General features: G+C 36.5%; 1 protein-coding gene across 1 annotated transcript in view; it reads right to left on the reverse strand.

Moving 5' to 3' along the window:
• Positions 1-830: 830 nt before the first annotated feature.
• The window catches only part of LOC131855899 (uncharacterized), a 66,452-nt gene continuing 41,322 nt past the window's right edge, over positions 831-25,960 (reverse strand). The window contains exons 3-4 of the mRNA XM_059207430.1: positions 7,210-7,349; positions 831-959 (exon numbers count right to left, since the gene is read on the reverse strand). Coding sequence (XP_059063413.1) covers positions 954-959; positions 7,210-7,349 — 146 coding nt within the window. The 3' untranslated portion in view covers positions 831-953. The remainder of the gene's footprint in view (positions 960-7,209; positions 7,350-25,960) is intronic.

A 25,960-nucleotide genomic window follows, 5' to 3' on the forward strand; every position in this document is an offset into this window, starting at 1 on the left:
GAGGGGGAGCAATTAACAAATTTGATCAGCTATTAGTTAGAGGCACAATTAATCATTGATTAATGAAGAGATATGAAGAGGCCCGATTGATGGAAGGTTATGACTGTTCCAAACTAAAAGGTGCAATCGATCAGCACTATGCCATATTTAAAGGAGATCATACACTCATTTGGAAGCATCGATGGTGTTATTTTTATATTGTTTCTTATTCCAGTTTAGAAGAACTAAAGGAGAGCAGGTCGAAGGCCCAATATCGTGTGCAGGAGCTCAAGGGTTCTTCAGAGCAGACACAGCACTCTGTATCTTGCATAATATTATCCCCAGATCTGAACAGCAGTATCCAATTGTGTGTGCTATATAGTCCAAGTCAGAACAGTCATTCATATTGCCTTTGGTAACATCAACGTCTAGTCCATTGCACATCTATATTGTCTTATTAAACAAGTAATTGTGCATTTAGTACAAATTATTTCACTTCAGCCTAAACTTAACTGTATAAATCAGAGGCAACCAATAGCTTGACCATTACCATTTATTATATATTTGCATTCTTATTTCCAAATATCTAAACTTATTGTAAGAACCAGTTATTAATTGTCCCATAATTCAGATATTGTCTGATAAGGGATATTACATAGATTAAGGCACTAAACAAAGATCAAGCATAAAAGGAACCACATAATTGTCATTCACAAGGTTGTCAAAGCAAGTCATATTTCTAACCAAAGGAAATGTTTTGCTAGAGCATAGGTTGGGATGAAATTTTCATACCTACTTACGTAGCTTGCCAAAATGGAATGCACTGCTTCTCCAGAAAGGGCAATTACTCTATGTGCAAGTTGGAGAATGTTGGTCAAGCTTTCACATTTAATAGGTCAATATAGTCGGGAGCATTCAGGTTTATGCCAGCAGCAGAACAATTGGAACATGATGTCGGGAGCAGGGCAGTCAGATTAATTCTGTAGTTGACACCCATGCATCAGGATATTGACTAAAAGACCAAAGGATAGAACACAATTCTTCTATCTTCTATAACAGATCAATTTCATCTTTCTCAATGGAGTTCATATAAATGTGTATAATGGCCGAAAGGAATCCAGCCTCCAATCTACAAGTTAAATCATGTCATTTTACACCTGTTCCCATAGACTTAAATTGAAATACGAAAAACAATATAATTGTGGAGCACTAATTCTAGTATTTGTGTTTTTGTGGAAGAATGTTGTTGTTATGCTTGAATTAGAAGTTTGTTGTTGTTCTCCTTACCAATGCACTCTAACAGCAATTCATAGATGACTGTTCAAACCATTTCCTCCCATAACACATTGGAAACCATACAATTTGGTGGGTTGTGAACCTGGATGCTCCTGATGTACAATATTATTGATGTGTAAGTATGCAGAGGAAGATAATGATATGCTTATTTTTGAAATGGTAATTGAATAATCTACAAGGAGAGGAACTCCTTAGATAGAGAAAAATACAAGAAGATCAATCCATAATGGAAATGATTGAGAACTGAAACAAAGAAAGGAAACTTACTAAAAAGAAACTAAACGACTTAAATGACCATTGTGGCCAAATATAAAAATATTACTTTAATACCCTCCCTCAATGGTCATTCTACTAACTATACCAAGTTGCCCCCTAAATTTTACAAACTTCTTCGGGCTCAAAGATTTGGATAGAATGTTTGCAGTCTGATCCTTAGTCGGAACATATTGCAACATCACAGATCCATCTTCAACAAGTTGTCATATAAAGTGACAATGAAGCTCTACAAGCTTTGTTCGCTTATGAAAGACTAGATTCTTGGCAAGATTTAGCACCCCTTGGTTGTCACAAAACAAGGGTGAAGGCCCTACTTGAAACATTCTCATGTCAGAAAGCATCCTCTAAAGCCAAACTGCCCCACATGTTGCTTTGACAGTTCCCCAACCCTTTGCTTTTATCAAGGAAAGAGCTACTGCCTTTTGCTTCTTACTGGTCCATGCGACTGCACCCATACCAAAATTGAAAACATATCCAGAAGTAGACCTCCTGTCATCAACAAAAGTTGCCCAATCTGAATCTATGAAACCAATCAGCCAAGCATCTTTGCTTCTACTATACTATATACCAAAGTCAAGTGTCCCTTTCACATATCTCAGTACTCCCTTCGCTGCAACCCAATGTTCAGCCTTTAAGACAATCATGAAATGAGAGATGTAACTCACTGCATAACTTAGATCAAGTCTAGTGGTTGTAAGATAGATGAGACTGCCAACTAGTTGCCTGCATGCAGACTCATTGACCACTAGTGAGTCTGATTTGGCTAATAGTTTCAGCCCTTTCTCCATAGGTGTAGATGAGACTTTACAATCTGTCATCCTGAACTTGTCCAACAAACTCCTAGCATACTTCTAGTGAGAAATGAAAAAACTACCACTTTTTTGCCAAACCTCTACACCAAGACAATAATGTAGAAGACCCAAATCTATCATATCAAATGCCTAACACAAATTCAATTTGATTTGCTCAAACAAATATGCCCCACTAATAGTAATGATGATATCATCCACATAGATGACAAGAAGAATGATGTCATTACTAGTGCTCTTGACATACAATTTGGGATCTAAAGGACTTCTCTGAAGCCCTATGCATCCAAATACTTGTCAATCTCGATGTACCACGCCTTGGGGGCCTGCGTTAGGCCATAAAGAGCCTTCACTAGTTTGAATACTTGGTGCTCTTTGCCTGCAACATTGAAACTTTGAGGTTACGTCATGTAGACCTCTTCCTCCAAACTTCCATTGAGGAAGGCACTCTTCACGTCCATTTGATGAACTTTCCAGCCAAACTGAGCTGCAATAGCTAGAACAAGTCGGATGGTGCTCATCTTTGTTGTAGGAGAAAATTTCTCATAGTCAATGCCTTCTCTCCACGCAAAACCTTTAACCACCAACTAAGCTTTGTAATTATCAAGATTTCCATTAGCTTTGTATTTCACTTTGTCAACCCATTTGCAGCCAATGGGTTTCTTCCCTAGTGGAAGATTTGACAGAACCCAGGTGTTGTTCTTCAAAAGACTATGATGCTCAAATTCCATAGCCTTTTCCTATTCAGGTTTTACCTTTCGCCTATGAAAAATCTTGGGGCTCATAAATATTCTAAATGTTGGCCATAAGAGCAAAGTTTACTATGCTCTGCTTGCTCTTGCCTCTGGATGATCTACCCTCAACTAGTTCATTATCCCAAGCATCAGCAATAAGCTTTTCCCACCACTTAGGTCATAGGGTAGAAGCATCTTCTTCCAAATTAGGACAATCGTCATGACTTGGGTTGTCTGGAATGAAATCATCTGGATGTTGATTCAAGTTCTCCTAAGGGAAATCTGCTAGTATAGGTTCGTGCCTAGGAGATGCCACAAGTTCGAATTGTCAAAATCTCTCCCTTTAGGTGGAGTTAATGGAAGCCTGACACCCAAATCTTTAGTCTGCAAAGGTTGATCTTCAAGATTCTTAGAAGAGAGCTGAAATGGCCCACCTTTTTCATCGACTACAACAGCCCTGTTGAAGGTGAGATGATTGGTGTTCACATCAAATCGCCGATAGGCCTTATGATTATCATTGTATCATGTAAGCATCAACTTTTGGCTTTTGTAATCCAGTTTGGTCCTCTTTGCATCTGGAATCCAAACATATGTTGTCAAACCAAAAACCTTGAGATTGTTGATTTTTGGTTTCCTCCCAAACCATGCTTCCTCTAGGGTCATCTTCTTGATGACCTATGTGGGGGACCAGTTAAGAAGGTATATTGCAGTATACACTGCCTCAACCCAAAACTTCTTCGGAACATTTATGTTCTCTAGTATACAATGGGCTGTTTTCGTAGCAGTATAATTCCTTCGCTCAACAACACCATTTTGTTGAGGGGTATAGGGTGTGGTAAGTTGATGCTTGATACCGTGTTTAGCACAAGAAGTTGATGAATTCATTTGAACAAAACTCACCCCCATTATCTGACCTAAGAGTGATGATTGGACATCCTAACTCTTTTTCAACTAAGGCTTTAAACTTATGAAATTCATTAAACATATCTGATTTTGCTTTGAGGAAAAACACCCACATTTTCCTATTGAAATCATCAGCAAACAAAAGAAAAGACCTGGCACAAGTGACAATTGAGATATTCATTGGTCCACAAACATCCGCATGAACCAGTTGCAGGACCTTGGATGCTCTCCAAGCTTGTTTGTCTGAGAATGGAGTTCGATGTTGTTTCCCTGCTTGGCAAGCTCCACACACACCATGTGTCTGATGTTGAATCTCAAATAAGCCTTCTACTGAATTCTCTTGAGCCCCCTGAGAGAGGTATGATAGGTTGAGATGCCCATACCGTTGATGTCAAAGAGTACTGATAGATGAAATCTTCACAACCATTGCATGCTCTTGAGACTCCAATATCAACCAACCTATACAATCCATGATCTTCAAGCCCAACTGCAATTGTCTTCTTAGACTCCTTGTCAACAATGTGGCACTTATGTGCACTAAAGATGATGTCCAACTTCGGACAATATCACATAATTTGACTCACAGAGAGAAAATTGAGCTACATGCTCGGAACATAGTAAACATTAAAAAAAATCAGATTTCTCCCACAAGATGTAATCTAAATGTTGCCCTTGTTGATAACTGTATACTCTTCACCACCACCAAAGATCACTGAATCAGAGCAAGCGTTGTACTACATGAACCAATCTCTCATCTGTATAAAATGTTGAGAAGCTCTAAAATCAATGTACCACGCAAAATATTTGACACATGATCTGTTGGTCTTTTGGCCATAAATGCATAAAAGGTAAACTCCTACTTAGCATGCTCTGCAACATGGGCCTTCTACTAAGACCCTCCCTGATTAGATTTCTGATCAGCCAATCACTTCCTATAGTGTTTTTTCATGTGACCGATCTTACCATAATAATGACATGTGATATTCTTCTTGGAACTCTCCTCAGATTTGCTTTCTCCTTTCTGTTGAGAGGACTTGCATTTGCCTTTGTCTTTGGCAGTAAAAGCTTGTTCCATAGTGGTTGTCTAGCTGCTACTCCCAAACTACTTCCACCTGTCCTATTGCAAGAGCTTGTTGCACTAGTCATCAAACTTCAAGTCATTGGTGGATGTAATGTTGAGAGTTTCAATGAAGTGCTCATAGGATTATGGTAAGCTTTTTAGTGTAATAACCACCATATTGTCTTCTTCCATCTTGCGACCAATGGCCTCCAGTTGATCGCGGATGTCTTTGATCATCATAAAATGATCCTACAAAGAAATCTTGTCGTTCATCATAATCAAGAACATATTCTTAAGGAAGAATGCTCTGCCCTTGTCTGACGTTTCATGCAGGTTCTTTAGGTGTGTCTAGATTTTTGCAGTTGGCACTTTTGGAAGCATCTCGCCAGTGACAGATAATTTGAGCAACATGACCACTTCATGGTTACATTCATCAAACTTGTCTTGGTCTTTTCCTAACACTGTGGGACAAGCAGAATTACCCAAAACAATCTGATCTACGCACTAGTACTCAAAACTTGTGAGTATTTTATGTTTCCAAGTGTTGTAATCGTTGCCATTAAATCTCTAGTTACCTTCCAACATGATGTTGGTCAAAGATATCATCCCTCCTGTTTTCCAAAGGCACAAAAAACGAGGTCAAAATCAACTCCAACAATGAACTTCAATTTTTTATTAAAAAATTGGCAAAAAAAGATGTTTGTTTTTTGTCAAAAATCAATCGAACCCTAGCTAGCACAAATCACTAGGTCTGCAAATTTTCAAAATTCTAGCAAAAACCCTAGGCCTGTAGAAACCCATGATTTTTTTAAATCATCAAAATCTTGAAGAAACCCACCTCCACCAAAATGCTCATAGAAATACGATTTGGGCAAGCAAAAAAAAAGAAGTAACCCATGTTGTAGAACCCATGATTTTTGAAGAAAATCATGCCAAAAAACCCTAGGCATAGAAAAAGGAGTAGAGTCGTTGCACAAAAGTTCAAGAAAAACTCGCACGGTCTTGCAAAGGCACACACTTTTACAAGAAACGTCAAAAAATAGACTTCGCGTGTGTCAAAAAACATACTTCGCAGTTCGCACAGATAACTTTCGAATTGCAAGAAAAAAACTTTTGAATTGTTGACTATGATGAAACGTCCCACTACAAGCAGACTTCACGCAAAGTTTTTAAAAGAAAAAACGCAATTTAAAAGTAGAGATGCCACAATTTTTCTAGAAACAAGCCTACGTTTTTCAAAAGAGAAAATTTGCAGATTTTTTATAGACAAAAAGACCTTGAATTTGCTTTGTAACAAACAGCGTGATTTTTCACAGAATAAAGGCCACAATTTTTATTTTTAAAATATCGATCAAAAACGTTCATGAAATTTCAGGCAATTAGACCACGAATTTTATTAAAAAAAATCGCCAAAAAATTCCTTGGCTCTGATACCATGAAATGGTAATTGAATAAGTAGAGGAAAACTCCTTAAATAGAGAAAATTGCAAGATCTTTCCTTAACAGAAAAGATCAAGAACTGAAACAAAGAAAGGACACTTACTAAAAAGAAACTAAATGACTTAAATGATCATTATAGCTAAATATAACAATATTACTTTAATTTTTTTGATGTTGAGTTGAGGTTAAACTGTATTTTTTTCGGTTTAGGGCATTTTTATCTAAAATTTTCCTTGAGTATTATTTGCTAAAAGTGGTTGCAAACATTTTCAAAATTTTAACATTGGTAAACTTCTTGTCTGCTTTTCTGGCTTTAGTATCAAACTGAGATTTGGACTTATGACTCAGTATACATTTGCCCTCTGCTTTAAGAATATACACTCATTTGCATTTAACCATTTTATTGTTACAGTAAGTTCAGATTCGCTATCATCAAAATTGTTTTAGGGTTCCAGCAATATCTAGGGATATATTTTCAGACAGCTAACGGTAAGTCCCACTAAGAATGCTAGTATGAGAAGTAGATAAGCTAGTGTTACATGCAAGCCAAGTACCATTCTAATTTACCTCAAGAATATAGAATGCAAAACAACAAACATTTTTATAAAAGCAAATACAAACTTATTGGAGGGGAGTAATAAATTTGAACAAAGAAAAAGGAGATAAGTGAAGCATGCTTTAATGTCAAATCTAAATATAAGCCAAAGCATACCTGACCCCACGCATGGACACCTGCATCAGTTCGGCTTGCACCAACCAAGCCAAGCTCCTTTCTTCCCAACTTTGTAATCTTTGTTAAGGCATCCCCAACAATGCATTGCACTGTTGCTGGTTTTATCTGATACTGCCATCCTGAAGAGCAATGTGAGAAAATCAGCAACTTGAAAACATCAAAAAGAGTTGTGTCCAAAGCAATCAAATCTGAATGTAAGAGATTATGTTGATGCAAATAGCTCATAAATTCAATGCAATATTATGATTTTCATCTATAGTTACTACAAATCTATCGTTTTCCATTGTCTTCTTTGATAACAGTGAATGAAGTTCTGTAATATTAATCTGTTAGACATTAACCACATGGACACACAGAAATCAGAACATTTAGAGACAAAAACATTTTGGCAAAAGCATTTATAGCATTGTTAACATAATGCAATCCCTTATGAGATGCAGCCACCCAAACAATAGGACAATGTCATGTCCCCCTCCTTGATCGTTATATATATTTATATATCCTAAATAAAGTAATTATTATTAATCAATATGATAATTATCAACAAAAGATTATTTGAAATTATTAAATATTATTTTCCAATTAATATTTATTATTAATGTGATGAACCTTATAGTGTGTTTCTATCTTATAATATTACATCTCAATGTTTTATATTATAAACATAATTTATATATTTAAAATTTAATCCATAAAATCTAATTCTCACAATCCTCACAATGAATTCTTGAAGAATACATTATGTGCAAGTAAGGAAGACTGTGAGAGAAAAGACAGATTGAACAAGACAAATCTTGAAACAGGTCAAATAGAGCAGGTCGCACAAGACAAGATAATAATCATTAGTGCCACGATTTGATAAAATGATAAATTTGGTCTTTGATAATTTAGTCAATATATTATCATCACCTTTAAGTGATAATTTAATCAGTTTAAGATGCCGAGTTTAGTTAATAATAAAACAAATTGTTTGAATAACACATCTATTTGGAAAGTCACGTAGTCATAAAGAGAAACGGCTTCCAAGGTAAACTTCACATATTAAATAAAGAGATGATTCATTTTTCGGTGGTGATTAGAAATAAGATCGAATAAACTAAGCCAGAGATTATTATCATTAAGGAAGAAAATGTAATTGTGACTTATGTAATTGTGACAAGTCACAATCGGTTATTATGAGAAGATACAAATCTGCTTGAATGGGCACACGAAAGTTCACTGTAGATTATAAGAAGGCTCTGATTCAGATAAAACATCCTTGCTCTTGATGGTATGTACGGTGATGTGCTTAATATATAAAGTCTGATAATGTTTTTATGCAGAACTTAATAGTAATACTAATATAGACTGTAATATGTATGACAGTCATTCTTAATTTTGTATACAGTGGCAGACCAGATCTGCTCTTACAGCCACTAAATATAGTTAGTGATTTTACGCAGTGTTAGAATTAATAATTTATATAATACGTTATTAGCTAACACATAAATTATTGGTAATATTGTTTAATCCATTTACTTATTTCTGTATATATATATATATATATATATATATATATTATATACTCAAATCAGAATAAGGAATAATATAAGGGTTATAAATATAAATATTGATATAATAATAGATATTAATATAATATCTTTTAGAAACTGCTCTGCAGTAATACATAATAATTCATGTATCTAGTATTTAATAAATATGTAAATGATATATAAATGAATCAGAATAAGATTAATTATCTAGTATGATAAATTAGCAAGTACTTGATAGACTAAAGAAAGATAGAATATCACAGATTTGATTCATGTTAAGGTATACTTGGCTCTTAATCAAGTTATTTAAGTCATAAGTGCATTGAAATAGATTAATTATAGGTTAAAATAGACCAGACCCTAGTAGGGGACATTACAGACAAGGTTATAAGATTTAAGTAACAACCCACCAAACAAACAACAATCATATCAGAAGCCATAGGAACAAAGTGGAACTAAGTAGAAAGAATGGATTAAGTATTCACGTACAAAATAACCTTTCCATGGATGCTTATTGCCTAGCCTGCACTTCCTGCATAACATCCTGATGACTTTCCTAATCTCATGCCATCATCAAGGAATGTCATTGTGAGAGATTCTCTCTATAAGGAATCACTACTAATCCATGTCTCCACCAAAAAATCTCAATTGTGGCATATATTCATGAAGGAAAAAAGAAGAATAATTAAGATTGCATATATACCCAAAAAGTAAGTGTGAAAAAAATGACTGCTTTTTATGGCCTTACTGGTCAGAACCCTAAGAGAATCAGAGGACAAATCTGCAAATTAAAGTAAAAACCACATCAGATTAGTATGCAGATGCACATTCAAGAAGAATGAAAGACTTTACAACGTAAAAATATTGCATGAAAGAAGATATGTACAGTACTGTATATGTAGCAATCATGCTCGTATGAACTTCTATAGCTATTTATACAAAGAGGCTATAAGCTAGGCCTTTAACAATATGCTAGCCGAAGTCAAAAGCATATGTACACTTTTCATGTGGACAGAAGTATGTCAGGTGTTGAACTGGTATGATGTGAAACTTCAACCCTGTATGGTTCGTAAAAAATATGGTGCAAGTGTCATCAAGTGTTAGATGCATATGATGCCAAACTAGGTGCATCCAAGTGAAGGCATATGCATCCATGTGCACATCCAAATACGTAGGCAAGCAGTGTTGTGCAAGAAGGAACAAGGATTGAACATTGGATAGTATGCTAAACTACTATGCACAAAGTTGCATTGTAGCTGCATTGTGCATGTTGAGAGCAGAGAGGATTACAAACTGAGTGATGAGGTAGAACAAGAGAAGTGTGTATGATTCCTACGCTGAAATCAATTGCCCCTTCTTAAGAAGCAGTAATCTCTATTGCATTAAGGCTAAGCACAATAAACTGTCCACAAAGTTGCTCTAAGTGGTATCATTTGACATGATCATCATATTGCCCAATATTGACTACACGAAATAGTCAAAGATTGCTGAAACGAGTACTACTTGTCGTTATGTCTAAAATGGCTTCCTTTACTGCTAGATTGACATGAACAAGGTCCAAGTCTATTGGTTTTTGAGAATGCATTAGCTCTAGAAGACAGAAAATATGGTTTCACTTTCAACAACTCTATGTTGAAGATAAGATGCAGACCCAAGTTATCAGACCCAAGTTATCATCAACAAAAGCGTTTTGGCTAGCTTGCATAGTATGGTGTAGGGTGTAATGTCCCCATCTTTAACCTGATTTTAAGAAGCAATAAACAATTATGTGATCAAAGGTGGCAGCCTTGATAACAAAAGTTTGAGTAGTTAAGAGTAGAAAAGAATGGTGTAAATAGTATCAATAGTAGGTTATACAGTTGTATAGTTTGTAAAACAGGGGAAATCCTCTTGTCCAAAGAATGATAAGGATAAAGACAAGTAAGAAATGGGTACATAGGTCATCAAGGCATAAAGGCTTTCAAGCATTTAAGCTTATATTGTCATGATGATGACCTTGCTAATTAACCATCTTACACATATGAATCATGAATCTACCATTAATGACATTGCTGATCACCTTTCCAAAAGTGATCAGGATCAACATATCAAGCAAGAAGAGCATTAAATCAATTAGTTCACATGGAGGTTACATATTCCCAAATACAGTGAAGATTGATAAAAGCTGACTATCTAGATAATGGAACATTGATGACAAGCAAGATTACTAACTGCTCATACCAAGATCGCAAGTCACCAAACATTGTATATTAAAATCATAAGTGCCGCTAAACCATGGAAGACAAAGATCGATGAATGGTACGGTGATAGTGAACAGAAATCAATGGATGAAGAAGCGGTAACGATTACAAACTTTATGTTCATTGATTGATTAGTCATGTTCACTGATCATAACGGTATAAAGAAATCATTTATAGTTGACACCTCTTAACTATGTTGTAAACAAAAAACAAAAATATCGATTAGACTAACTACACAAGTATGATCATGACATTAAGAGTTAATTGGGCAGCAATCATGATAAGCAGATATCGTTTATGTACAAGTCTGATTTGATTATGATCATGACTGATGGATACAAATTACAAGGTTAATGACAGCAATCAAGTCTTAAAGCAGAATTACCAAGAGATGCCACCTTTAAAGAAGATTAATTATCAACTAAATTTGCCAGCAATCACTAAGAGTGTTAATGGTATAATGAACTGATGCAAATGAGAAAGACACAATTTGTCAAAAGAGGTGTGACGTTTAAGAGATAACAGTATACATGAAGACTCAAACACATTCAATGAATCATCGAATATTGTTTTGTTATTTACTTGTATCCATATTTGGATCTGCTCAAATCAAGCATCTACCTTTGGCATTTTCAGGTTGCATGGATTAGAAGTCACAATCAGGAACAGCACCATTATTTGCACAGTTCAAAGAAATAATCAGACACAGCAATTAATCAGCATCACTATATGTGACAGAGAGAAGACCAACAGCATAAGTTTATAGTTATATCAGAAACAGCAAAAAGGTATCTCCATAGTATAGATCAGAACACAGTCATTGCATAGTTCCCACAGTCATATCAGACATAGCAAAGATATTACATCTTATCAAATTAATAAGTATCATTACAACAAATTCTGAATATCATATTCATTGTAACCAAATAATAGTTGCAAATCATATATTGTTTCAGATATCAATTGCATCAAGTTAGAGAAATAGATATATCTATATAGCAGATTATAACTTATCATTCTTATTATAAGTGGTATCTACTATTATCTATTTCAAGGTTTTGTGTTAATTACTTAGAAAGAAGTCACCTATGATTAAAGTGTTAGTTAATAGTCCCTCATTCCTAATGTAGTGTCATAAATTGTAACCAGTCCAATTTACACCTCGTGTTTGTGCTCCTACTTTAGCATGTCCTATCTCCATCCTCTCCAAGTCGGGTTTGACCCTATTCTCCAACTTAGATGTCATGAACAACATTTGGTGGGTCCCATCTTGGGGGTCCCTCTCTCATTTCTCTTTGTATTGGTCCTATTGGTGGGAGGACCAAGGCGTGGAGGGCCCTAATCTAGACCAAGGCACCCCAAAATGCCCCGGTCCATCTTAAACAGGCCCCAATTTGAAATGGGGCAAGTTCTCTATCTCCCCGATGACATTTGATCCCCATGGCTAGACATGACCGTTGGAGATCAGCCTAATCAATAATTTACCTAGAGAACCCTATATAAAGACATCCTATCAGTTCATTTTAGATCTAAAACTCCATCCGTATTGTTCATGCATCCATGAAGCATTCATCATCAAGCATCTTCAGAGATTCAAGGCTGCAAATTCATCATTCAAGCATTGTGCAGCAAAATGCAGCAAAATTGCATCAATCTTCATGCAAGCATGTGTGTGTGTGATTAGGGTTTTTGATGTTCATGTGTTTGTCATGCCATTACATTCAACATTTGTGATTACATTCAAAGAGTATTACATCATCATCAACAATTGCAGATCTGAGGTATATCTCCTTAACATTTATTTTAGTATTTGCATTATTTCATTCAAGGTTAATTTCTAAACCGGGGTTTGACTTAGGCAATCCCCTATCCACAACATCTTTCCCTCTCTTTCTGTGTGCAGGAAATAGATGCAAGATTTGTACTCGGTAATTTCAATAGTGACGAACAGGTTCAGCTTTCGATGACGGAAAATTCGGAGTTCCAAGGCGGATTAGTGCTACCTGGTCTCAAAAAATTAGGCCGAACTTCTGAAAACAAGTTCCGAATCTATTCTTTTGCCCAAATCTCAGTTTGTGGCTCTATGGGACATCTGTAGCATTTCGTATTTGTCAAGTTACTTCAAATATCTCTCATGTTGCCCTAATTTCATAACTACATTCTAAATTCAACTAAGAAAGAGCATAACTAATTCCAACCAGTGAATCCAATTAGAATCTCAGCCCTTTCCTCACTTGGATTGAGGCTAGATCTATTTGGTTCACTCCTCTTTCAATGTAATTGTGTTAATTGGGTTATTTAGTGCATTTACTTGGTGAAACCCTAATTCCTAATTTTCACCACATTACACCTAAGAATTCAAATAAGGGGACATCACATAGGGACCATAGTGGAGAGGTTTGATATTCCAATGTAGATTGTGGAATAATTCCTTTTGAAGATGAATCCACATTTTGGCAGATAAGGAATTGGAACAGGACAACCCTAATTATGGACACTGCAAGGCCACAAAAGTAACATCTAAGGCATTGCAGTACTGTTTCAAGCATGACTAGGCACAAGGACATATAAAAAGCCAAAGGCTATATTAGAACCTAAACCTAATGTACGAGGAGAGAACTAAGAGAGAACAATAAGAGGAGGTAAGGAGAACAGAGTACAAAGTGAATAGGAGAGTATATAATGAATGTAATATGAAGAGAAGCACCACCAAACAAATCCGATGTTTATATCTATGCCTGTGGTACAAAATCTATATTGTATAGTGACTATATAATATGAATATCCGAGCACACTGGTTCAATTTGTATATGGATGAATAAAATCGTTTCCTTTATAGTGTGCATGTGTTACCTATCACCCTATTCTAGTTTCCTTCTCATTGCATCATCTTGGAGTTAATTTCTCTAACATAAATAATCCAAACCTTGGACTTGTATTTCATTGTCAACATTTGGTTTCATTGTTGGGACCCCAATTTGTTGGTGAAAAAGAAGAAACTAAAGAAAGAAAGAAAGAAATTTGCAGTAAAGATAATGTTGTGACGTTTTCACACATCGCCCCATTGCAAATGGGGACCCCCACTTTTTTCCGCTTTCTAGGTTAGTTGTCTTAGTTTAGTCGTCAAGTAGTGTCTTTAGCTATTAACCTTTTACTTGAGGAGGTGCAGTGTCTTAAGTTGCCAGGAAGTGATCAAGTCATATCTCCCTCTCTAAGTTGAAATTGAGGTCAGTTTAGCTTTCAATACCTTGAAATGAACGATTTAAAATGATCATCATCACAGGCTTTGAAAATAAGAGATGGAATATTGAGTCTAATTATGGAGAACAGTCTAACAAAGTGGAATGCTTGGAGAGAGGGTAGTTAGGGCATTAGAAATGATGAAGAAGCCTTATAGAGATGAGATTACTTTCATGAGATGAAGGGAGAGCCCTTGAAGTGGATGAAGTGATGGAAGCAGCAAAAGGGGCAAATCAAGTCACTTCCAAAACACCCAAATCCTCGACACTATCAGTGACACTCAAAATCCCCAACACTATTAGTGACACCCAAAATCCCTGACACTGCTAGTGGATGGTCAAAAGTCCGACCTACTTGGTGTCACTTCTAGTTGCTGGTCCAAAGTCCAATCAGGTTGAAAAGATTCATGTACTTGGTAAGATCAACATTTCTTGAGGTAAATGCTTGATGTTTCGAGGGTTAATGATGTTTGAGATGAGTGAAATCTGCTAGGAATGAGTAGAGAGTCCTTGAAATGTTAAAAGAACAAGTTATATGCATGCTTTAGAAGTCACTTCCACTTGGACATCAAATCTCCAACCTGTTAGAAGGCACTTCCACTTGCTTCCAAGATCCACGACATGCTTATGCTAACTTCTAGTTGAAGGTAGAATCCATGAACTTTCTTGGAGACTTCCAATTGGCACTTAAAATACCGCCCAAGCACATGGAGATGATGTTTATGTGGTTGAGAGATGAATGATTTCAAGGATCATCAAGAGATTGATGAAGGGATGAAAGGGCTTATGGAAGGAAGAGGTTACTTCTAGTTGTGGGCAAAAAACAGGACCTTATGCAAGTATTGTCAATGCCCCTTGAAATCCACGAACTTCATAAGCACTTCCATTTGAGGTCTAAATCCATGATCCTTCTTGAAGGTGACTTCCACTTCATGGCAAAATCTCCGACCTGCTTGTGACCACTGCCAGTTGGACCACAAAACTCCGACCTATTATGTGTCACTTCCAGTAACAGATTAAAACCACGACCTCATTTGGAGACTTCCAGTTGGTCACAAAATCTCCGACCTGCTTGCCAGCACTTCCAGCGGGAGACTAAAAGTCCAATCTGATTGCTATCACTTCCAGTAGATTACCAAATCCACACCCAAGAGCAGAATAGTGAAAGATCAGACCTTGAAACAATTCAAATCAGAAACTCAAATCAGAATCAGGCCTTAAAACATTAGAAAATCAAACATGAGAAATTAGAACACCACTCCATCCCATCAAGAATGCATATCAGATTTTTTTAAAAAGAAAAACTTTAAAAATTAGGTGAAATCAGTATACATTAGACATGTTTGATGCTTTCCTTGTTATTTTGCAAGCAACTAAGGAAAGAGGATGAAGGATTAGCTGAAACAAGAAGAGGACTTCGCTAGGAAGAACAAGAGGGAGTTGATAACATCGCAAGGATAGGATCATCATCACAAAATAGAGGTTAACATCATGAAGGAACAAGCATCAGAGATACAAGTATCCAAGGAGATCACACCATTCAAGGCTTGCAACACTACATGGGTAAAGCCTTCATCACATGGAGGAAGGTCCAAGACTTTGCAATACTCCAAGATTCATCAACATTGCAAGGGAGAGATAAAGACTCAACTTGTCATGTCCCCTCCTGGATCGTTATATATATACAGAGAGAAAGAGAGAGACCCTAAATGAAGAAATTATAATTATTATTTAATAAAATAATTACCACTAAATGATTATTTAAAATTTATTTATTAAATATTATTATTTAAATAAAATTTACATAATTTATATATAATAAATTATAAACATAATTTACAGAATCTCTTGAAGAATTTTAATTGCACCTCTTCAGTGATGAATTGTTTTCCCATTAACAAATTAATACCATAAGACTTCACAATTGTCCTATCAAGCTCCCGAGCAAGAGCATGGAAGATAAGATGAAGACAAGAGATTAGGTATGTCATTCCCATGATTAAGGAACGAAGGAATTAAGGCATACAAACTAACGAAGTTCTAATATATCAATCAGCAAAAGGTTTCGAGTAATCAATAAGGACACCAGGGGATCGATTAAAGCAAGACACGTGATATGGCATAAGAAGGAAAACATTCTTGGAGTTCAATACTTAGGTCGATGTGAATCCAATTGTTAGCAATTACCAAGAACGTGGTTAGACAACCAATTCAAGGACATTGAAATCAACCAGTTCAATCACCTTCACCTACACTATGAGTGTCTACAGCAGCATGACCATAAGATTATCACATCCAGCACCACGTGATAACTATTCGAGTGATTCCCTGTTTCCATCGAGCAATAGAAGTCGGTGGTCATTGTATATACTATGAAGCCTCCAATTAGCAATAAGTATAAGATAGAAAACAATCGATTAACACAACTTAGCGATCAACATAATATCATTAATAGATCGCCACCATGAAAGGATTGTCATATATAGCTAGTCATAGATTAATTAATAATTGAGGTGTGATTACCTTAGAGGAACCCAATACTATAAGGTGCGATCTCTATTAAGAAATTGGTTATTAAAGGAAGAAGCTCCTTGAATAGGCGCCTCGCTCCATATAGTCGCCACTCTCAACATGCAATATAAGGGATACCAATATATACGTGCATAGGGATAGGATTATATTAGGGACATCACAAGTGGGAAAACAAGAAAAGAACATGGAACGAACTATCTCAGAATTATTATTAAGTTACGAGCAGTCACATCCTTGTTTTGGTGGTGTGCATAAGGATACAATTAATATGTATGATTAATAAATGAAGCCGATAATGTTCTTAGGTAGAATATAATAATATAAATAAAGATAATAATGTGATAATTATAATTAATATAATATCTTACGAACACTGCTCTACATAATAATAATATCTATAAATGAATTAAAATATATATGAGGGAAAAAGGCAGCGGAAGGTTTAAGGGGAAAAACTGTGAACAGCAAAGGCAACTACAGATTGGCAACTACTGCTGCGGGATTAAGAACAGGTAAGTAATGAATGAATATTTTTATATATATGTTAATAAATATAATTAATGCTTATTTAATGTATATGTTAATGAATATAAGTAATTAATATTTTAACATATATATATTAATGAATGGATATTTTAATATATATGTTAATGAATGAAATTAATGCATATTTAATATATATGATTGTAATTAATGCATATTTAATATATATGTTAATGAATATAAGTACTGAATATTTTAATATATATATTAATGAATGGTTTTAGATGTTAAGGAATATGTGTAAACATATGTTAATGAATATGTGAAAATATATGTTAATGAATACATATTAATGAATAGTTACGAATATACGTTAATAAATAAATGTGAATATATGATAATGGATGTTTCCTGAATATATGTTATGGAATACATGTTAAGTTAGGAACATGTAAATGTAGATTATGGAATGGAAAATAGTAATAAATTGTAAAATGTAATATAAATGTGATTGTATGATGGGGGCTATAGGGAGGAAACTCCCTTAGCCTGATGGAGGGATTATGATAATCCCTGGTAGGCAGTATATACTGGATTTCTATATGCATATATGTTATGGCTTGGTTGACAAGGTTCATCCAAGAAGAGAAGGATCTGGCCGGTCCTCTCTGATGGACTTGGATGGTGAGATGCATCATCCAAGGCAAGGAATTGATCATATGTGATGGTCTTCCTTGGTATGGCTTGGGTGTAAGAAATAACATCCGAGACAGGAATCGAATTAACCTTCGATTTGCTGGATGGCTTGGGTGTAAGAAATTACATCCAAGGCAGGAATCGAATTAACCTTTGATTTCTTGGATGGCTTGGGTGTAAGAAATTACATCCAAGACAGGAATCGAATTCACCTTCGATTTCCTAGATGGCTTGGAACCAAGATGGGTTCCAAGAAGGCAAACTTCACAGCCGCCTAAGGACATATCTTCGTATGGCATTCGTATCCTTTTTATTAGATAAGAATTGGGATTAGTGTTAATTAAGTATTTTAAGGTTAAATTGCAAGTTAGATTAGTTATATATGTATATTTGTTGTATTTCTAACAATCTGTTTTGCAGGACAGTGATCCCTAGCTAGTAGGGACATTACACACCTTCATTAAGATAATGATATCAGCATCAAGGGTTTAGACATGAAGGAGAGTGAAAGTAATGAATAAAAGGAAGCCACCAAAACATGGAAGGAGTAAGATCAATACATTCGAGGCAAGAAGGAAAGAACAAGAATAAACATCACAAGGTCTACATCAAATGCAACACTAAGGCGGAATTCCCAAACAAGAAAATGAAAAGTGAGATAATCAAGAAGAATTACAATCAAACTCTCGTGATGAGTTACAAGATGAGCAAGCTGAGGTGGTGCCTCGTCATCACCAGCTCACCTTCACACATCATTCCAAATCAAGGTGTCTAGATTCAATGCACCCGACTCATACAACAAGGCAGATAACTACCGCATGTGGGCACAAAGTTCGATGTACCTACCCTTGTCATTCATTGGTCAATCAGTCAAGGAAGGACGTGTCATTTTTTGTAAATTTATCATTGGTCAAGCATTAAATGATATGTAATGGGTGTAACAAACCCTAATTAGGGTTTTCATCTTGTAATCTTGGCCATTGATTGTGAATCAATCTGAGCCACTCATTGTAAAGAGCTATATATATAAGGTTCAATTTTCTCATTTGTAAAAGTTAATTGTTGATATTTAATAGTCAATAGTTAGATAGCAGCTAGAGTAGAGTAGGAGAAAAGAAAATTGTTGCCAAGACTTTGTTGCAAGAAGCATATTATTTTCATTTAAGATATGGTGAATTTCATGTGTTTATTCGACATTTGCATGATCTCTACTTCTCATTTATTTTCATGTTGATTAGATGGATGGAAGCTATTATGGATAGTTAATGGCGAAATTCTTATGTTCATACTAGTATTTCACTGATTGTGAAGTATCTTGCGTGATCAACTGAACTCTCTTCATGAACCTAACTTCGATTACTACTCACTCATTGTGAAGTATCTTGCGTGATCAACTGAACTCTCTTCATGAGCCTAACTTCGATTACTACTCACTCATTGATATGCATTGCATTGATGGTGTCTATGTCGTCGGTAGTAATTGGAACATCATTTCGCTCTCCTTAGATGATCGCACTAAACTTTGTGGAGTTGTTGCTTTGCACGGAAAAGCAAAGTCTAGTTGAGTTTCACTAAGTCATCTATAGTTTCTTACATTCTAGGATTAGACTAGCCTTCTAAACCCTATCTCTTATATCATTTTTTTAAAAGTCAGCTAAATTTCCACGTTCCAGCAGCATTCAGACATTCAAGTATCAATGTAAGTCCCCCTTGTGATTCCAGCAAATCACATCACAATCACTGAGTCTATCCATGTATAAAGTCAAAACCTAACTATCAGAACCTTGGAGTCACCTCATATGATCACAAAGTTTAGCATAAGAGGAGATTTTGTTCAAGGGAGGATAGAATACTTAGTATTTTATTTTGTGTTGCATAGTGCATAAAAACACATCAACAAATACAACCAAGAAAAGGTGTACTAATAGCAATTATTGCAGTAATCAAGATGTGTGTTAACACACATTAGGTGCTAACCCTTGGTGAAAGGTTAGGCACATAGGAGCTTGTTGTGAGGTATTCACACATTGCCCCATTGCAAATGGGGACCCCCACTTTTTTCTGCCTTCTAGGTAGCATTAGGGTCCTTAGCTTTTAGCCTTTGTATTTGAAGGGGAGTATAAGGTTGGGTGGCTAGGAGTCAAGTAGATAGTCTTGCATGAGTGTGAAGTAAGTAAGTTTGGAAGGTCCAGCTATCAAAAGTTCAATCATGAGTAAGGAAGAATTGCTAGTTTGAAGGTCACTTCAAGTGCTCCTCTTAAAGGAACGAACTTCACTTCATGAACACTCCTTGTGGTGAATTTCTTGCACTTCTGCCACAGAGCGAAAATTCACTATAAGATCTCATCTTGAACAAGCCATCATATATTGGAGTTAAGAATGCAAGTAAAAGCAAGCAAGGGAGAGTTTGGTCTTGGTTTGAAATCCACTTCATGAGCTTAACCTCAGGAGCGAACTTCATCTTCAAAGCCTCAGGAGTGAATTTCACCTTCAAACTTCATGAACTCAAGGTTTGGAGCGAACTTCATGCTTGAGAGGATTGGAGCGAATTTTACACAAAACGAACTTCATGACTTGCTCCCTTGGGGCGAACTTCATGACTTCACGAATTGGAGCGAACTTCATGAGTTCAAGTTTTGGAGGTAACTTCATGCTTGAGAGAGTTGGAGCGAACTTCTTCATGTTGAAAATAAAATAATGAAGGAAATTCAAAAAGCGCCTACTTCATGATCAAACACTCAAGAGCGAGCTTCATGAGTTCAACATTTGAAGCGAATTTCCTACTTCATGAGTTGGGGTATTGAAGCAAACTTCATGAATTGCCACCTTGGAGCGAACTTCATGACTTCGCATTTTGGAGCGAATTTCAAACTTCATGAGTTGCAAGTTTGGAGCGAACTTCATGACTTTGCATTCTAGAGCGAGTTTCATACTTCATGAGTTGGGTTTATCAAGCGAACTTCATGACTTGCTGCCTTGGAGCGAACTTCATGACTTGCAAGTCTGGAGCGATCTTCATGACTTCATGTTTTGGAGCAAAATTCATGACTTCACCTTTTGAAGCGAGCTTTATGTTTGGAAAAGACAAGCAAGCTTAGCAAGCAAAGGGATTGAAATAAGACATCATGTGCACACCCCTTAGAGCGGATTTCAAATGCACTTCATGAGTTGCCTTCCTGGAGCGAAATTTTCCAACTTCATGAATTGCCTTCTTGGAGCGAAATTTTCCAACTTCATGAGTTGCCTTCTTGGACCGAAATTTCCCAAGTTCATGAGTTGCCATCTTGGAGTGATTTTCCAACTTCATGAGTTGCCATCTTGTAGCGAATTTCCAACTTCATGAGTTGCCTTCTTGGAGCGAATTTCCAACTCCATGAGTTGTCATCTTGGAGCGAATTTCCAACTTCATGAGTTGCCATCTTGGAGCGAATTTCCTACTTCATGAGTTCACCTTTTGGAGTGAACTTCATGAATGAGGAAAATGGAGCAAATTTTGCACTCAAAGCTTCACGAGCGAAATGGAAGATAACAAGATGAAGAAAATTTGGAATCACTTACTTCATGTTCAAGCATTCACAAACGAACTTCATGACTTGACGAGTTGGAACAAATTTCATGTTTGAGACATTTGGAGCGAACTTTACAAGTATACTTCATGAATCAATGAAATGGAGCGAATTTTACACAAAATGCACTTCATGAGTTCAAGGTTTAGAGTGAACTTCAAGAGTTGAGGATATGGAGCGAATTTCTACAAAGATGAACTTCATGACTTAGAAGATTGGAGCGAATTTCATGAGTTGAGAAAGACAAGAGAACTTAATAAGCAAGGTGATTGAAACAAGCTTCACGTGCACAACATCTAGAGCAATCTTCATCTTCAAATATACATAAGCAAATCTCAACTTCATGTTCAAACCTACATGAGCGAATATCAACTTCATGAATAAGGCTACTTGAGTGAATTTTAACTTCATGTTTGAGATAAGCGAACTTCATGTAGGGGGCTTCAAGAGCAAGTTCGAAAGACAAGGACAACTTAATGAACATCAAGGGTGGAGTAAACTTCAAGGGCTCCTCTTTAAGAGTGAAAAACAACTTCAAGTGTTGCTTCATGAGGGTGAATTCTCTTTATATGCTCTTATCAAACCTATATATCGTGTAATTGATACTTGCTTGTTTGTTTTGCATCACACAAGAAGCATTCACTTACACGAAGACATGAAGGGAGTCACAAAGAATGAATTCCAAAGGAGAGGGACAATGGTGACATCAGAAGTACATCAATACTTCAAAACCAAGACCTACATCAAGCATGATTGAAGAAGCAAATAGTTTCAGAAGAGTTAATCAAAGTTTGCTTCCCATCATCATCATCCCTTTGGGCAAACCGGATAATATTGAGTATCAAGAGATATCTCTCAACATCTCTTCATGATGATGAATCAAATCAAGCCTACGAAGTGCAAGATAAAGGTTGAATCCTAGTCATCATCCCAGTCACTACCTCACCAATTAGGGAAGGTCTACCTCAACATGTCTTGATTCAATGTACCTGACTCACCAGTGATGGCATAAACTCCGAGGCATCTACCCTTGTTATCTATTGGTCATCCTAAAGTGTTGTAATCATTTCATTAGCCAAATTGGGATTGTTGTAACAAACCCTAATTAGGGTTTTTAATGTAAAATCTTGGCCATTGATGGAGATTTAATCCTGGTCATTCGTTGTAAATGAGCTCTCTATAAAAGCTCAGACTCTTCATTTGTAAAGGTTAATAGTTAATAGTGCTAGAACAGTGAGTAGAGTAGTTAATAGCTAGCAAATAGTGAATAGAATAGCAATTAGAATAGAAGTTAGAGTAGGTGAAGGCAAAGATTGTTGCCAAACCTTGTTGTAAAGAACAATTGATTTTATTAAAGTTATGGTGAGTTTGATTTGTTACTTCCACAACTCGCATGGTCTTTGCTTCTCTATTTGCTTTCATGTTGATTAAATTGAGTGGAGGAATTTGTTGAATGTATTCGTATGGAATTCGTTTTGTCCATAACACTAGCCTCTTACTGATTGTAAGCATGCCTTGTGTCGTCAACTGGAATGATATGAGCTTAACTTCGAATTGTTCTACATTCATTGCTTATGCATTAACTTGAATGGTGATCGATGTTTGATGGTATTGATTCAAATATCTCTAAAATATCCTTAGAAGATTGCACTGAGCTTGTGTCAAATTGTTCAAGTTGATGGTGAGATCTCGCTCAGTAGGACTCCATCTAGTCATTCGCTCATCTTCCTGCATTCTTAGGATTAGAATAGACTCTCTCAACCCTTCACTTTTTGCCATTTTTCAAACTCTAGCTAGTTTAGGATAAAACAAAGCATCACCATATTGAAATATCAGATGATCAAGTTCCAGCAAATCAAGCATTTAGGCATTCAAATGTAAGTCCCCTTGTGATTCCAGCATAATCACATCAACCAACGGAGCTTATCCACACGTAGTGACCCTACATTCATGAACCTTGGAGTCTTCTCAAGTGATCCTTAAGCTAATCTTAAGCATTTGAGAGATTTTGTTCAACAAAGGATAAGATACTTTAGGTATTTTATTTTGTGCTCGCATGTGCGTAAAAAACACATCAACGTGGCTGACCATGGAATAGGGTGCGATCCAAAAGGAAAAGAATAAAAGGACAAATCTAGTCTAACTCTTGGGACAAATAAAAAGAAATTAAGAATGGATAAAAATCAAATAAAAATTTTATGACTGTTGCCCCCCTTTTTAATTTTCGAACCGCCATTCAAAAAATTTCTAAGTGTTTCCTTATTGCTCCATTTTTCAAGCTCCTTGTCGCAGGCTTTATGAGTTTTCAAAGTTATGTCGTGTTGTGACCTTTTTCACACATCGCCTCATTGCAAATGGGGACCCTCTGATTTTCCTGCTTTCTAGGGTTTTGTTAGTGTCCTGTGACCTTTTGCTGCAGTTTCACCAAGCCTTGTCCGATTCAGAGCATTTCAGGCCCTGACGATTGAAAGTTAGTTTTTGCAAGTTATGTGATTCCGAAGTGTGAACACCACCAGAGTGCTTAGAAAAGCCAAAGGATGAAGATCGCAATCGATTTGGACGAATTTGGACAACTTTCTATTTTTAGAAAGTTTGTTTTTTTGCTTTTTCCTATTTTTTAGGAAGTTTTGTTTTTGGCATTTTCAGCCCGATCCCCGGTATGGCTATTTTTAGAAAGTTTTTCCTATTTTTTAGGGATGTCTTCTTTTTGACTTTTCGGGATGCAAACCTAGGGTTTACACTTGTACCACTGACCTGCTTCGACCGAAACTCAAAAATTCCAAGTTTTGACCTAAAAAAGCTAAATCCCTAGATTTTAGGCTTTTTGTTTTTTCGGGATGCAAACCTAGGGTTTACACTTGTACCACTGACCTGCTTCGACAGGAACTTGAAAATTCCAAGTTTTGACCTAAAAAAACTAAATCCCTAGATTTTAGGCTTTTTGCTTATTTGGGATGCAAACCTTGGGTTTACACTTGTACCACTGACCTGCTTCGACCGGAACTCGAAAATTCCAAGTTTTGATCTAAAAAAGCTAAATCCCTAGATTTTAGGCTTTTTGCTTTTTTGGGATGCAAACCTAGGGTTTACACTTGTACCACTGACCTGCTTCGACCGCAATCCAAAATTTTCAAGTTTTGACCCAAAAAGCTAAGTTCCTATATTTTAGGGGGTCATGGCACCTTCAAAGGATAATCAGCTCAAAAAATCATCCTGATCCTCAAATGTCCAGAAATTTGGCTAAGTCTGGAATGTCATCCTGATCCTGAAATTTGACTAAGTCTGGAAAATTGGAGAATCCTCCAAAAACTAGATTTTGCATTATTAGTCCTAGAGGCCCGAAACCACTCTCAAACATCCTGACAATATATATGAAATATAACTTAAAGTATAAGAATTGAAATACCACTTATACTTAAATGTTATATTTCATATATAGTCTGCCCTCTTGAGAGACCTTCAAAGTCTGCCATGGGTTGGGAGGTCATGTGGGAGCACTCTTCAAAGTCCGCCCAAGCATATGGAGAGCGCCTCAAAGTTCGCCCAAGGTGGAGAGCGCCTCAAAGTCCGCCCAAGCATGTGGGAGCACTCTTCAAAGTCTGCCCAAGCATGTGGAGAGCACCTCAAAGTCCACCCAAGGTGGGAGCACTCTTCAAAGTCCACCCAAGCATGTGGAGAGCACCTCAAAGTCCGCCCAAGGAGGAGAAGCCACCAAAGTCCGCCAAGGTTAGAAGGGTCATGGGGGAGCTAACACCAAAGTCCGCCCAAGAAGGATGTTGCTTGAAGTCCGCTTAGGGGATGGGTTTGAAGTCCGCCAAGCTGGGAGCCTAGCCCAAAGTCCGCCCAAGGTGGAGCACTCTCCAAAGTCCGCTCAAAGTGGGGATGCCATAGAAGTCCGCCATAGGTTAGGAGGCCATGTGGGGGAGGTCTTCAAAGTCCGCCTAGGCCAAGTGATGGAGAAGCCAAGTCTGAAGTCCGCCATAGGATAGAAGGCTATGAGGAACCTTATCCAAAGTCCGCCTAGCCCATGAGAAGCCTTGTCTAAAGTCCGCCAAGGCTAGAGAGGCCATGAAGGAGCAAAGGCTAAAGTCCGCCCCATGCCTTAGCCAAAAATTCGCCTTGATGGAGGCCATGTAGGAGCAAAGGCTAAAGTCCGCCAAAATTTGAAGAAGATGGAGATAAAATTCAAAAATCCACCTACGCATTGAAAAGTCAAACAAAGATACCAGTGATGTCACAAAATCCACTGAGATTTCAAAATTAAATCCAAAATGAAGAAAATATCTAAGGATTATTTAAAAATCCTCAAAATAAATCCAAAATGGAAAGTTTTGTTGAAAGGGAATATTGGAGAATTGATGAATATCTTCAAACTTAAATCAAAATGGAAAGTTTTTTTTTTAAATTAGAAGTATGAGTTGGATGATTTTAGGGGTTTTACT

Source organism: Cryptomeria japonica, chromosome 1 (assembly GCF_030272615.1).
Source record: "Cryptomeria japonica chromosome 1, Sugi_1.0, whole genome shotgun sequence".
Taxonomy (NCBI): Eukaryota; Viridiplantae; Streptophyta; class Pinopsida; order Cupressales; family Cupressaceae; genus Cryptomeria; species Cryptomeria japonica.